The sequence below is a fragment of the Megalops cyprinoides genome, chromosome 1, assembly GCF_013368585.1.
Source record: "Megalops cyprinoides isolate fMegCyp1 chromosome 1, fMegCyp1.pri, whole genome shotgun sequence".
Lineage (NCBI taxonomy): Eukaryota > Metazoa > Chordata > Actinopteri > Elopiformes > Megalopidae > Megalops > Megalops cyprinoides.
In genome coordinates this window covers 44,774,038-44,789,682 of record NC_050583.1, presented here as the reverse complement: position 1 = coordinate 44,789,682, position 15,645 = coordinate 44,774,038, and the positions used below count along the sequence as shown (strand labels likewise).

General features: G+C 38.8%; 1 protein-coding gene across 1 annotated transcript; it reads left to right on the top strand.

Moving 5' to 3' along the window:
- Nucleotides 1-6,530: 6,530 nt before the first annotated feature.
- On the top strand, nucleotides 6,531-12,342 carry LOC118785073 (keratin, type I cytoskeletal 13-like). Its single transcript, XM_036539604.1, has 8 exons — nucleotides 6,531-6,920; nucleotides 8,436-8,518; nucleotides 8,779-8,935; nucleotides 10,058-10,219; nucleotides 10,496-10,621; nucleotides 11,263-11,480; nucleotides 11,739-11,749; nucleotides 12,216-12,342. Exons 1-8 carry the CDS (start codon nucleotides 6,555-6,557, stop codon nucleotides 12,320-12,322), a joined length of 1,230 nt encoding a protein of 409 aa, XP_036395497.1. The 5' UTR covers nucleotides 6,531-6,554; the 3' UTR covers nucleotides 12,323-12,342.
- The last annotated feature ends 3,303 nt before the right edge of the window (nucleotides 12,343-15,645 follow it).

Below are 15,645 nucleotides of genomic sequence, written 5' to 3'. Positions count from 1 at the left end.
GCATTTTTATTGGGCAAATCTTGGAGCACTTTTAATGTTACATATGATAATGATTTCTATATACACAGAGAATCCAGACATTTATTCTAGAACAGGCATTGCAACTCCATGTTTTGCTTTAAATAAAGTATAAGGAATGCTTTCTTGTGACTCACCAGGGCAGTGTCGCAACACCCATTCATTCTATCTCCTTGGCCCTTTGACCTTGGTGGAAAAGTTGTAAACTTAAACAGTTGAAAATAATGATGCTTACTTAACCAGCAACCTTTTGGTTACAAATCGTTTTCCTTACCACTATGCCACACTGCCACCAGACCCCTAAGTCCATCATTTCTGTTCATTTATGTCTATGTGCATGGGCTCAAGTGTGGAGGAGTGAATTTAAGTGAGTTTTTTCCCGTTCTCAGTCAAGACCCCCTTGATTTTGCAAGCCCATTTCAATTGAAATGGGTTTAACATTGTTAAATGAACATTGCAAAACAATGAATATTATTTAATCCACCTTTGTACGAAATGATAAAATGGCATAAATTATGTGTTGTGCCAGAAACAAATACTGCAGAGTTAGCTAGGTGATTAAACATTCAAACCACATAGCACTTTATACTAACCTAACACTGGCATTAAATTTAATACTGTTAATACTGTTCCCCTGTTTTTTCTGCCATCAGACACACCCACATACTCACAAAGATGTAGTGTAAAGCAGCTTTACTCATGTGTTTTTCTTAGATACATCTTTCATCTGTGAACATGCTTGGCACAGTCCTAACCTGCTGAGTGGATATTTGTTTGATGCATGTTGCCACAGCAACTGAAAAGCAATCCCCATGCAGGACCTAGCCTGACAAGGAAGGTGAACAATGTGCTGTCCTCTCCCTTCCTCTCTGAAGGGGCCCATTGTTTTGATCTGGATCTACCAGATTCTTCCATGTAAGCAGGGATGATGTCATAGGGAGCCTGTTGAGACAAAAAAATATGCACTACTATCATCAGGTTCCCATGCTGTGAAAATATGTGACTTCCCTCATTTGTCTCGCTTGCCTATCGCTCTGTCATCTTTCGGAGTTATGTTTCAGAAGTCCTCGGAGTGGTGAATGGTATCAGTGCATCTTACATTTCTTAAACCCGAAAGTTTCCTGTGCTGGTAATTGCTGTTGTGATTGACATGGTGTCAGAGGTATTGTCATTCCAGATCTGTTATAGCTGCGAGGCAGTGAAGAAGTGCATTGTGCAACTTTGTTTTTATGTTCACCAGTGACATTCAAACATTTAAAACATACAGCATTTTCAACAGTGGACCTTGCAGAATATTCAGTTATTAATCTATTCATTAACACATGTTTCAATGATTGTAGCATTACTAATAATAATACAAATAGGGTGTATCCTTTAGTGCTACTTTGATGAAGACTTTTTCATCTTTGTGTCAGTATTCAACACTCATCATACATCTTGCTTTACGCCTTCAGTTTTGTCACTTGACTGTCAAAGGGTTTGGCGGAACTCAAACAGGATTTCAACACAACGTCCAAATATTACAGTATTATGCAGCCTGTTAGTCTGGTTAGAATTAAAGTACTGCTGAAAATGCTGAAATGCTTTTCAGATTAGTGCCTCACATTTTGCTCTTCTGTGATGGTTCCGACGCATGTAAAGGCCCAGATCGGAGATCCATGCAGTGGAGGCAGTTTCATTAAATACTCGCTGTTACTAACTGATGCAGGTTTTCTGCATGCTCTGCATTTGACTGTTCATTATTTATGTAGGCCATACGTCTTCACAAGTGCATAACCATTTTCCTACTTGCAATGGTATGGGATGGATACATCTTAACTGCCACTGTTTGCTGTCATAAACAAAATGTTTTAATATAGTTATAAACTTAAGCATGACTGTTAATGCGCTGCTGAACATCACAGTTTACTTGATTTTACAACAAATTAACTGCTGTGAAATAAATTAATTGCTGGCATATTGAAATGTGGCAACATTGGGTTGTTGTAAATGCTTGGATAATGAATGAATTAATGAACAGTTGAAATACTACCATAGAACCAACAGTCACACAGGTGACAGAATTGGTGGTATAAGCAAAAAAGTGTTGAAGGCATGCCCTGAAGCAATATATGTGGAATTTTAAGAAACCACTCTTCACTACTGAAGTGAAAAACACTAAGTTTTGCAGCCACGATTAATAACATTTTAGCTGAAGAGAAGCATTAAGTTGTCAAAAAAGAAAGCAGACTAAAAAAAGGGGTTTTTTCGTATTTGACATGACACCATCCCTCCTTATGTTTGGTTCACATATTTCAGTTCATATTTTCATGCAGAAATAAAATCATGGATTCTTGTGAGAACTAAGACACTATGATGCACCATAATTGTAGTCAGCACAACAAGTTTTCTTTTTATGCACTCACATTTTATGGACACACTTATGAAACAATCATTGAATAAACTCAAACAAATTCCTCTGCTTATTTATATGGATGCCTCACTCCAAAGATCAAATACATACATACATTTTTTACTTTCTGGTTTTGAAGAAATTTCAAATGAATGAAACTGACATTACTAATGGAACCGATGATGGTTTGCATTTTTGACAGACTGTTTTACAGCTTTAAAATCATTCATGAAGACCCTTTTTATGTCTTAGCAGCTTTATCCAGCTTTGATAAGGAGGTCTTACACAATCTTCCCAGGTGTCATAATGTCTCATGTCAATGTAAGGCTAATATAAAGTTTACCACAAATACGCCGCAACCGCAATTCGTCTATCCCCTTCTCGTCAGACATACAGATTTGGGTACGTTGTGCTGTGTGTATCGGGAGCTGTGGGCCACCCCATGACCACCTCTCCTCCACAACAGGAAAAGCTCATCCCATCTCCCATAGACATGAACCAGGTGCACAGGTGTACAACAATCTTTATTAGTCATTATTGGTAGTGGAACAATATTTATTGCCAACTCATAAAGTGTTATACCACAATCATTTGGCCCAAAATTGTTTGACTTCTCTCCCCCAGTACAGCTTTCTGGCACCTCCCGGATACCTTTTGTGATTTGAGACAGCCGGCTGATTGACTGACTTGCTGAAGATTCCTGTCATGAATGGGTAAGACAGTAGTAATCCTTTGCCTATGTGAATCCTCAATCCTCTGTTCAAAAGTCTGAATGAGACATAGAACACAGGATAGGAGATGAGGCCATCTGATGGTCATCTCAGGAACCAGCGGCTGAATCCCCGACAATTTAATCTCAATGTGATTTTGCATATTACATGTGGAAAACTCATTGTTAGGAACACTGTTTTGTCTGACAGATTTCATTTATTTATTCATTTGAACAAACATCAAGATGGCCTTTAGACCCAGGTATCTTCCAGCAGTTGCATATCATGAATGACCTTGATACTTTCATTTGGATGTCTTATTCTGATTTTTATTATTTTTTTCATATTGAAGCGTGTATAGCAAGTAGCGTTGACATTGTTGACAAAGCCGAGCCTAGGGTGGGGCATTGCTGTTGTCCCTTTCATCGAGGTTATTAACATTGCTTCACTAAATACCTTCCTTGTATAAACAATATTTAAGCTGCCCTGGGCAAGGGTGTCTACTAACTAATAAGGAGTTGGGCCACCCTTTGCCTTCATAACAGCATCAGCCATTTTTAGAATGCTGTTATACAAGATTTGAACTGTTTCTAGAGGTATATTGGACCATTTCTCAAGAGCAAAAGCTCCTTGAGAGATGAAGGAGATGGTAGTCTACTCTACACTCTACATTCCAGAACTTATTGTAAAGGTTTGATAATGTTTAGATAATCAGATAATAATTAGGCCCAAACTCTCCCATGAGATGGCTGCCTATACCATAACAGATCCACCACTATGTTTAATAGTGGGAACCAGGCACCAGGCACCAGGTAAACCTGTCCAGATGTAGGAAAAAGAGTAAAAGATGACTGATCGTACCATATTATTTTATTCCAGTCCTCAGAAGTCCAAGCTTTGTTCTCATCACACATTGGTCTTTGTTACAAGCAGTTTCAGAATGGTAGTCCTACCATAAATGCTTGTGCTTTGTGACAGTCATGCAGTATTGTATTTTGTTGGGACTGGGTCACAGAGGTGTAGATCCAGTTCTGTGGTCATTTCTGAGGCTGTTATTTTGTCATTTTTAGCTATCCTGTTAAGTGTCTGTCTATCCCTCCGTGAGCTTTGACTTACAACTGCTGCTTGTTTTTCCTGATACAATGTTTTCTTGTTTGGCCTATGCCTGTCACATCCTGGATGAGGTGCCACTGTGCCCTTGCAAAAATTTTGGCAGGTTGGCTGCTCCTGGGAATATTCACCACTACTCCAAGTCTTCTCCATTTGGAGACAATGGCTTGCACTGTGGTTCAGTGGAGTCCAACAACCTTGTGAATGGCTTTATAACCCTTTCCAGACTGATATATCTCAATTTCTTTTTCTCAGCTGTTTTGGAACTTCCTTCCTTCCTTCCATTTTGTGCCTTGAAGAAGCTTTATGGTGACTACTTCTCTCTGATAGTAAGGTTCAACATATATGCCATTTAAACCCAACAGGGCTGGTTGCAATCAAGCCTGACTGTGCCTAGTCACCTGAATTCACCTAAAATTTTGTTGACTTTTATTGTTGACTGCAAAAAAGAGGATATATATATAGGATGGTTTGTGAATGGCAGATAATTTTCTGGCTTTTGTGTTGCTTTGCAAAAATACATTATTCTTTTGTGAGTGTTCTACCTTGCAGTTTCAGAAGGACTACAAAAGAAAGTAATGACCATTTGGAAGTGGCATGAAAGGTTGGAATCTGAAGTATGTTCCAGCACTGACATATTGTAAAACTACATACTATCGTTTGTAGATTTTTCTCTTTGCTCTGTTTATTTGCAAAAAGGCTCTTTGTCTAAAATTAAACTTGACAAAATTATTATTCATATCACATAATTAAACGTGCGGTCTACAGTATCATAATGTATTTTTTCATTGCTCATCAGTTTGTGCAAGGTTTTTTTACGAGGAAATATGAAGCAAGATGTGATGGGTACATGAAACAGTTTCTTCTGCACTTCCATAAAGACGAACAAGACTGACAGCCATTTTCTCAATACTCACTGCATATCCATTGGCACATTTATTTAGCAGTAAAGTGACAGCTAGAAAAAAACTTGTTCACACCTGCAATCCAGCAAGTTAGATGCTTCTCAGAAGTAAGGGGACTGCGACAGAGTGCCGTCACTATGGTTGAGTATGCGCTCTGACTGCCACACCAACGATCCTGGCTCTTTGGTGTCCTGGTCAAAGCTGCAGTTTGGTACCCCATAGGCCGGGTGGGGTGACTGCTCTCATCCCATCCGCCACAGGGATAATTGCAGTTTTCTGTTAGAACTGCTATGTTATTGCATTAAAAGTTTGGTAATCTAAATTCTGTTGGATATTTGAATGTTTAAAGGTGAACACAAATCAAGATGTTGAAAACCCCCAACTAAACATGTTGTAAGGACGTAAAGAACCACATACACTGTACACATACATTTTATCAACAGTAAACATTGACATAAATAAATTCAAATCATCATGAACAGATCAAGGAGGATTTCAAAAGTACAATGAACATTGTGAACCAAATGTCCTTGTTATTTTAATCCATCGCTTGGCTAAATCTACCTCAGAGCTCATTAGAGTATTCACCAGAAAATTCTGAATATTTGCAATATTTCTTGCCTGTACATTACGAATGGGTGAAAAGAACCTTGCACTTAAGATCCAAAAGCTTAAATAAAAGATTTATATTACTGCTATAGTGCTGAAAGCTGGGGTTGTATTTTAGAAAACTGTCATCAAAGTACAAGCATTTTAGAGTGACATTCTAAAGTCAAAAATGTTAAGAAATTTTGAGCATTGAAGTTTTATGCTTTGACCAGTGTCAATATGATGGCTGAAGAAAACAAGCATGAATCTATATATGCTGCTTGAGGACTGTCCTGGCTGTAAAGTTAACACCTTCACCAATAACCTACCTTTTGTTCCTTTGTGATATGAATTAATTTCTCTTTTGTGTGTAGGGGTGTAAAAAGCATTGGGTGAGCCATTTGTCTATCTGATTGACACAGTAAGAGGGCAATCTCATTATTTACATGTTTTAAACCTAGCAGTATTGACAGCATTAAACACCCACAGGCCTAAACTGACAATTATGTGCTCTGCATTGAATAGCATATATCGAGCAAAAGAATTGTGAAACCAAAAGGAATTCCAGGTGAAATGACAAGGGTCGAGTATTCCAACAATGCTATGCCTTTAGAAATGGGAAATGCAGAAATTCATGTTCCACTGGAAAAAGGGGCTTGTCCCCTCAAGGAACCTACTACAAAGCTGCAAATGGTTAAACATGTTTGAGATGTCCAGTGACCCAAACCCTCCCACTTTGCAGCAAGTATTTAAGAAGGGACCTCAATGTGACAAGGCACTGCCACAGACTCACAGTCCTGCTCTCCACTGTGCATCTCTGAGCTGACCATCATGTCTTTCTACTCCACCAAGGCATACAGCACATCTCCCAGTATGCTTTCTGGCACAAAGACCCTCAGTGTGTATGGAGGAGCCGGGGGCCGTGGCACCCGCATTTCCTCCAGTAACGCTGGGCTGCTGTCCCGTGGTGGGAGCTTCAACCTGGCCGATGGCCTCGACCTACACGTGTCTGCCAACGAGAAGGCCACCATGCAGAGTCTGAATGACCGCCTGGCCAGCTACCTTGAGAAGGTGCGCTCCCTGGAGATGGAGAATGCCAGGTTGGAGAAGCAGATCAGGGAGTGGTACGAGAGTCGCACAGTGGTCACCCATGACCTGGCCGGATTCTATGCCACCATCGAGGACTTGAAACGCAAGGTAAGGGGGGAGACGGGGGCTTGTCCACTCATCTTAAAGAGCAATGCACAACAACTCCCATCAGCATCTGCAAAATAATGTATCTTTATGTTGCTTTCTCCTATTTTGAATATAAAGTGAGCTTTGTTTTTACATTGTTGCCATTTAGCAGACTTGCTAATGCAGAGTGACTTACATAGGTTACAATTTTTACATTGTCATGCATTTGCACAATTCAGGGTTAAGTACCTGCCCCAAGGGTACAGCAGCAGTGCCTCAGGGGGAAATTGAACCAGCACCCTTGCAGTTACAAGTAGTTTTTTTCAGCTACCCATCTGAGATTTTTGAGAGGTTACTGTCCACTACTTCAATAACCTCAGATGCTGCAAAATATAACAGTATATTTAGGAGTGTCAAGGAGAAGAATGGGCCTTTAACATGTAAATTGCTAAATGACCTAATGTATTTTTACAGTGTATTGGCCGAAAAATGTATTTCACAATGGTGAAGATATGGTGGAAAGAAATGGTCTCTATAACATTCTGTACACATGGAACTGTACACATCGTGTCCCCATACTGTCGCTATACTTACTGTATGCACTTTTGTACGTCGCTTTGGACAAAAGCATCTGCTAAATAAATAAATGTAAATATAAATGTAATAACATTGACACTGAGACCACCAGACCATTGAGGAGTTCATTTGCTTCTGTAATTAGTATTCAGTGTGTGGGTAGGTCAAAGAATTAATCTATTACCTGCCAAAGAGTGAAATATCAGAAACACCACAACACAGGTGCGAAAATATCTCTCTTATAACACCTGCTAAACTTGAAAAATGTGACCTATAGGATGAAGAATACTTAAGGATATATGTGTTGAGAGTCATGCAAGTGCAATACTAGTAGTCATACTGTATAAATTATAGTGCATGCATGGCTCAGCAGTGTACACCATTTGCTTTTTGCAAGGGCAACCCAGTGAAGGTTAATATGCCTGTAGTTTGCTTTTATTGTAGACTGATGTCACACTTAGTTGTTTGTTTGGAAATTTGTAAGTTCATATGTTCAATAGTCCTGTAATAGCAGAAAATGTCATGTACAGGAAATGATGGGCACACTGTCATGGTGATGGGTGTTATCATTTCATCAATCAAATTTTGCATCAGTGAGTCATGCTTATGCTGTATTCACATAGTTTTGTGTTTACTCTATCATTTCCACCTGTGTTTTTATTTTGAATCATAAATGAATGATGAATAAATGTTTTACTAGTACCAGATCTTAGAGTTATGAAATGCCAATCAGTTTAAAATATTATAAGTTGACAGGACTCACACCATTTTATAAAAGAGCATTAGTGATAAGGTAAACATCAAGCCACATATTTGTAGAGTACTAGCTGTAGGCATTCCAGGCAATAATCTGTTCGCTTATCCTCAATGAATCCTCAATGAGTTTCATGATTCAGAATGCAGGGGTAAAACAGATTTTTTGCACTCTGGTTAAACTGTTTACACTTTCTTGAACCCTAGATTCATTTGGCATCCAGTGTCAATGCTAAGACTGTGCTCGACATTGACAATGCCAAGCTTGCCGCTGATGACTTCAAGATGAAGTAAGTCACTCAGAAGCAGCCGCAAGACACACCCACACATGATCATCCATTTTACTTTTCTTTGTACCTCCTATGTATATTTTGTCTTTTTTATTGTGGGGATCCTGCTCCACCTTCATTTATAATGGAAGCTTATCGCACGGTCTGAAAGAATAGGTTGAACTTTCATATTCTTCTGCATTTCTCTGTGAATGTGTGTGTATATGTATTTTCAAGAGCGTGAGGCCCTGTCCAACAGCATTCCTTCCGTGACACTCTAGGTTTGACAACGAGCAGTCCATGAGACTGGCTGTGGAGGCAGACATTGCAGGCCTGAGGAGAGTTCTGGATGAACTCAACCTGAACAGATCAGACCTAGAGATGCAGTATGAGGCACTGAATGATGAGAAGATCACCATGAGAAGGAACCATGATGAGGTGCGAGTCTGTGTATTGGCAGATATCATTTGCATGAAGTATTCATCCAGGAATAATAATAATTCAGTTTACTCACAAAAGACATTTCCAGATTTTTTATACCCAGAACTTTCTTCTTTATTCTTTATTCTTTACTTCTCCCCATTAGCTTTTGCTACAGCTTCCGCTAATCTTCTGTAATCTTCATATTTTATGTGGGGTCCGCATATAAGACAAAGCCAACAAACCCTCACAGCCTGAAAATAACCCAGAGAAACAAAAAAATCAGAAGATTACTCTAAAAGTTTTCCTGTGCAGTTTTCATGCACTACCCCCTTGATGCCAAGAAGGCTTCTTAAAGCTATAATATTGCAATACACTAATTATCTCCATACTAAAAGAAATGCTGCTTTTGGGAGTGTGCTTTGTATGTGGGTAGCTATGTGGCACTTTTCAAAATTGTCAACTTAATTCAGTTGTTCCCAGTATGTCAGTTTGATCTCATAAGACATGTTTCATATTGTTCATAGGAGAGAATATATTACATTGCACTCCCCTTGAACAGAACAGAACACTTACATTTCACATAAAACTGAAAACTTCACTGGCATACAAAACATACAAACAAAAGATATAAGATATAAACACATCAGAGAGCCGTCCAAATACAGACACATATGGCAAACTGTAATAAAAACATAAATAAAACAGCCTTCATTGAGTGTCTCATGTTGGCCAACAACACAAGTTCCTCTTAAAACATCTAGTCTAACAACTATATCCTGACACGGCTTGGCTTGGTGAGATCAGAGATTAAATAAGTTGTTTCTTAGTTCTGTTTTTTTTGTGTGTAAGTGGGATTTTATGATTTGACGCAATCAAAGAAGCACTGTTTACTTCATTATTGCCACATGATATATTTTCCACAAAGCCAGATGAATGTTAATTCAAAATGTGCACAATTGCTATCGCTGCCTCTGGTCTTGATACATAATCCAGAGCTCGACTACTCTCCTCATTCTTACTGCTCTAAAGTGTTGTCTATGGTGTGTGCAGAATGTGCACATGAGTCCACATATTATTTTGTGGAACTAAATAACTATTTTTGCAGGAACTAATGCTGTCTTTTAAAACGGTTTATAGGAGATGGCTCATGTGCGGACACAGATCGGTGGGCAGGTGAACGTGGAGGTGGACGCAGCTCCCTCCATGGATCTCAACCAGGCCATGGCAGAAATTCGGGAGCACTATGAAGCTGTGGCAGCCAAGAACCGCAGAGACTTGGATGTCTGGTATCAGGGCAAGGTAAGCCAATGCTCTCAAGCTATCAGCGAGTGATCTATACTGTGATTCATTTCAAACATTTTAAAGAATAAAAACACTTTCTAACAATTAGTGAGGTTATACTCATAAAAGTGACACACCTGTAAATGTGGCACACCCTTTACAAAAGCTACCAATGTTTTAGGGTGCCCTGCCAGAGTAACTGAACACAAGTATAGAAGGGTTTCTAAAGAAAGGAATGAGCAGGCTATATGAAATGTAAAATTGTACTTTTATTTCTTGTGCTTTTTGATGCAGGTGGCGACAGTAGAGCAGGAAGTTGTTCAGCAGAACGAAAGCCTGCTGATCAGCTGCACAGAGCTGAAAGAACTAAAGAGCACCCTCCAGAGGCTTCAAATTGAGCTGCAGTCCCACCACAGTATGGTAAGTATACAAGCACATGGCGAACTTCACCACACTGGATCTGCAATACCTTGTCACTATACCCAGAAGAACTGCCACGGGCAATTTAAATATACAGGTAGTGGTGTGTGAGATTTCCCAACTTCCCGCATTGTACTGCAGCCCCCGACAGTAGGTGCTTAGTCATAACCAGTCTGATCAGAAGAACAAACATTTCAGGAGGTTACAGCTATTAGCACTCACTGTTGTGACAACAGAATACTGCTAAACTTCTCCCCAGTCACATGAGGTTCTGACATCACAGTCAAGAAACTACAGGAGGTGCATGAACTATGCGACACCATATAGTATGATAGTGATTTATTTTGATGCGCCTTGCCCTAAATGGTTCACTGAAGCCAGACATCTAAGGTGGAGATGTTCAACAAGTTATAATATTATGATATGAAGTAGCAAAGTTCCAGTCAGCAAGTCATTTCTGTTCCATGAGAAATGTTCCCCTGCTGCTTCTTGGCTTGACGTGAAGAACATCTGAGAGCAGTTTTATAGAGCTGACTCACTGATGTGCCAATAATGAAAAGAGATCCTGGATAAACACCTGGATAAACAGCGCAGTGACTTCATCTGACTCATTTGTCATCTGTCTGACCTCCTACTCACAGAAAGCATCCTTGGAGGGGACCTTGGCAGACACCCAGGCCAGCTATGCAGCGCGACTGGCTGGCCTGCAGCAAACTGTGACCAGCCTGGAGGAACAGCTCACACAGATCCACGCAAATATTGCTAACAACAGACTGGCCTATGACCAGCTCCTTGACCTCAAGACCCGGTTGGAGATGGAGATTGCAGAGTACAGGAGGCTGCTGGACGGTGAGGAGAGGTAAGGGAGAGTGGACGGTGAAATAGACGAAAGTTGATTTTGCATTAGCAACTCTGAGTTAGCCTTTATTAATTTTCTAATAACACAATAACATGCAGAACATCTATAAACTATAGGTATGCATATGTTGTGCTTTGTAATTTATTCAGCAAAGCTGAAAAAGTATTTACAGTTACAGTACTTAACAGCGATAAACAGTCATTTTCAAGTTAATAATGAAGTAATGTTTTTTTCTTCTTTCATTCACTTTCACACCAGCTCATCTCAAGGTAAGCAATGGTTTAAAAATAAATTATCTGGATGCAATAATAACCACAACGTGTAAACACTGCAAAGCTTCTATGATGCATTGGAGGACCCTTCCAACAGTATAAATCAGTGTGTCAGGTTACTAGTCAACCAGCTGCTGTGGAAAAGACTGATCGCTGATTGTCTACGAGCTAAGGGAAAAACTATTTCTATACACATGGCATACTCTATGAACAGGTTTTTGTTGTTTCAAGAGAGTAGAGTTAATTGTCAAAAGCAATTTATTAATTGCAATTAAAAGCAATTCAATCAGTGGCATAATATAATGGCATTGGCATAATATTACAGGACAATATTACAATATTACAGGAAAACATAGGGATGTTGTATTCAGTGCAGAGCATTGCTTTTAGTGGACTAAACTGGTAAGGATGTAACAACGGTAGTAAAACTCTGAATAACGTGAACTTTTTTTTTTTTTTACAGTCGTAACCAAAGTGATCACTGTGGTGCAAACAGTTGTGGATGGGAAAGTTGTGGAGAGCACTAAATCCGTGGAAGTTGATGTTGATGAGATTGAACCACAGCAATAAAATGTCCTGTTTGCTTCATAACTGGCAGTATGAACTTACATTTTTTGTCTGTGTGTTTTGTGAAATTCCCTCTTTCCATCTACCACATTACATACATTCTCTACAGAAATTTCCAATAACCTAATACCATGTGCAGTTGCATAAAACCATAGAACTGCCGTTCTGGCAGATATTCATGGATAAAAAATCAAAATCACGAGAATGGTGTTTCATACAGTGTAACTGTATGAGCTCTGCAGTGAAGAGGTTTACATACAAGCTTATGGATAATAAATTGTCATTGTTCTCCTCTGTTAAACTACATTGGTTCATATACATTGCATCATTCTATGCTGTATCAGATAGTACCAAAGTAAATAAAAGAAAGAAGAAAGAAACAAAGAAAAAAAGTCTGTAAGTCAACAGAAACACCTGCAGAAATAAGGATGCAATGACAATAGATCAATCAGTTTGGGCCACATTACCACACGCAAACTGAAGAAACAGTGTGAGCAGTACAGTGAACTATTAATATTATCAATGTGGTTGTCATTCAGGATTTTTAGCATATTCACATTGATTCCTTAAAATGCATGTATATAAAAATCACAGGTAACTATGTTTACAACAGTGCACACAGTACAGTTATTCATTATAGCTCATAACCAGCAAACAATGAATATGCCAGTATTTCTAATAGAGAATATACTTTTGGATTATACATCATAAATTTTGTGAGCTTGCAGGTAACAGTAATGCTTACTTCCTTTTAACTACCACTAGCTTTTTTTTTATTATTTGGAAGAACCTCTTACCCAGAGTGATTTACAAAGCGTTGTGAAATTATGTATTAGATGTATCATAGCTGAAACAAAAACAACACTAATGTAGATAGATAAGATCCAGGATTGCAGTAAATAGGTACTAAGGTGAGAAAACAGTGATAACAAAACAACAGTAATACTACGGTGTGCTTATCTTTAAGAGCAATTAATTGCAGCATACTAAACTGATCTTAGATCATTTTTAAATAATACATGCAAAGTGTCTAACATCTAACAGCCATTGAATTCTTACCCTACTCTTTTCCATACTCTGAGGAGGAAAATGTATCTATTGTCCCAGTATTTACTGTAACGTTAAAATTGGAAGGCTGATTGCTGTGTCAATATGGAAAACAAAAGCTGCATTCAAATGATATACGCAGCTGTCCTTTGCCTGAATCCAAAATTAGTCTTAAATCTAAATAGCTAGTTAGTTTTCATTAATCCTCTAGTCATCAGTGGTCTTGATGTTATGCTACTTTCATCAAAATGGATTCATCATTGTCATGATATCGCAGCCTATTTATGATTATTGGTCTGGTGTTGTTGGTATTATTTATTGGTTTGACATCTGATTAAGTGATACTAAGGACTGAAAAAAATGAAACCCACACTACTATGTGCCACACCTGGCTCAGACACACAGATCTTTGTATTTTGAAATACATTTCAAATACTCCAAAGTCTTTGCAAATCCTTTACTTCAATCAATTACTTTTCAAAGATTTAAAATATAGCTTAAAAGTTAGCTTCAAAATTACATTTTTCACAAGTAGCTATTATGCAAAAAACTCAATTTAGCAAGGGGCCACCCACTACAGTGCATATAAAAAGTCTACACACCCTTATGAAATTGCAGGTTTTTGAAATGTAAACACAGAAATAACAATGTAAATGTCAGACTTTTTCCATCCATAATGTGATCTTCCAACAAACAAAAATCCAGAGAAAAACAAATAATTAATGATTAGGAAAATTTTGCATAAAAAAACTACAGCACCCTGATTGCATAAATGATCTGATCTGCACACCCCGCCCAACTAATACTCCTCTATCATAGTCTCTATTAACTTTGCACATCTAGACTTTGGAATTTTATCTCACTCTTCTTTGCAAAAAAAGTTGAAGTTATTTCAAATTGCGAGGGGATCTCCTGTGTACAGCTCTCTTTAAGTCATTCCACAGGTTTTCGATGGGATTGAGGTCTGGGCTCTAACTGGACCATTCCAAGACTTTGATTTTCCTTTTCTGAAGCCATGCCTTGGTCGACTTGGATGTGTGCTTTGGGTCATTGTCATGTTGGAATGTGAAATTCCTCTTCATCTTCAACTTTCTGACAGAGACCAGCAGGTTTTGTGCCAAAATATCTTGATGTTTGGAGCTATTCATTATCCCATCTATCTTGACAAGATCCTCTGACCCAGCTGAAGAGAAGCAGCCCCAAAGCATGATGCTACCACCACCATGCTTCAAAGTCAGTATGGTGTCCCTTGGATAATGAGCTTTATTGGCTTTGCGCCAAACATATATTTTACAATTTAGGCCTCTTGTCAACTTCGGAAGGACGTCCTGATCTTTGCAATGTTTCTGTGGTGCCACATTTTCTCCACTTAGTGATGATGGTTTTGATAATGCTCCATGGTACATCCAGTGCCTTCGATATTCTTGTATATCTCTCTCCTGATTGGTACTTTTCAATAATTAGCTCTCGCAGTTTCTTTGGTAGCTCTTTGCGGACCATGGCTCTCCCAGTAGGATGCAACCCCAAACATTCAAGCAAATCCTACAGCAACAGCTAACCTTAATCTGGCTTTAATCAGAATGACTTTCATTGATGGCAGGTGTATGCTATTTACCTACAGGCATGATTTTGAATGTGATTGGTTAACTTTGAACACAGCTAGAGCCCCCATTATGAAAGGGTGTGCAGACTTATGCAGTCAGGGTGTTGTAGTTTTTTGTTTATTTAAAAATAGCTTACTGACTCAAGGGCACTGCTTATCACTCCGACAACATCATCTCCACTGTGAGGTCTGCTGAAGACAGCATTATGTTGTGGGGTTGCTTTTCATTGGCCGGAGCCAGTAGGCTTGTTAGAATTTAAGAATTTAAAGAAGAATGGATGGAGAAAAATATAAGTGGATCCTTCTGCAAAACCTAGAACCTACAGTTTTTCCGTTTTCTATTTTACATTCAATCTTTTTTTTTTTTTTGACTAATAATGATCTTAGGGAAAAAAATCATTCAAATTAAACTTTCAGACTGTGACAACAAAATGTGGTAAAACTCCGAGGGTGTGAATACTTTCATTACTGCAATGATTGAACATACATCCTGATGGTAGATATGTTGAGCAGTTCTATGGTGCAATATTTCAGTCTTATTCAGCCTGTAAATCTCATGAAACTGGGACACACCCGGCCAGGCTGAGCCAAGAGAACACAGAGCCAGAGGTATCCCGAGTGTTTGGGAGAAGTACAGAAATCAGGAATTAAGACAGAGTCAGTAAGTTACCTGTGT

What these genes read in the sequence shown, in the direction of transcription:
- LOC118785073 (XM_036539604.1), top strand. Translation starts at nt 6,555, where the DNA reads ATGTCTTTCTACTCCACCAAGGCATACAGCACATCTCCCAGTATGCTT. An exon ending in TCGAGGACTTGAAACGCAAG is followed by an intron (nt 6,921 to 8,435) that starts GTAAGGGGGGAG and finishes CTTGAACCCTAG; the next exon opens with ATTCATTTGGCATCCAGTGT. An exon ending in GCTGATGACTTCAAGATGAA is followed by an intron (nt 8,519 to 8,778) that starts GTAAGTCACTCA and finishes GTGACACTCTAG; the next exon opens with GTTTGACAACGAGCAGTCCA.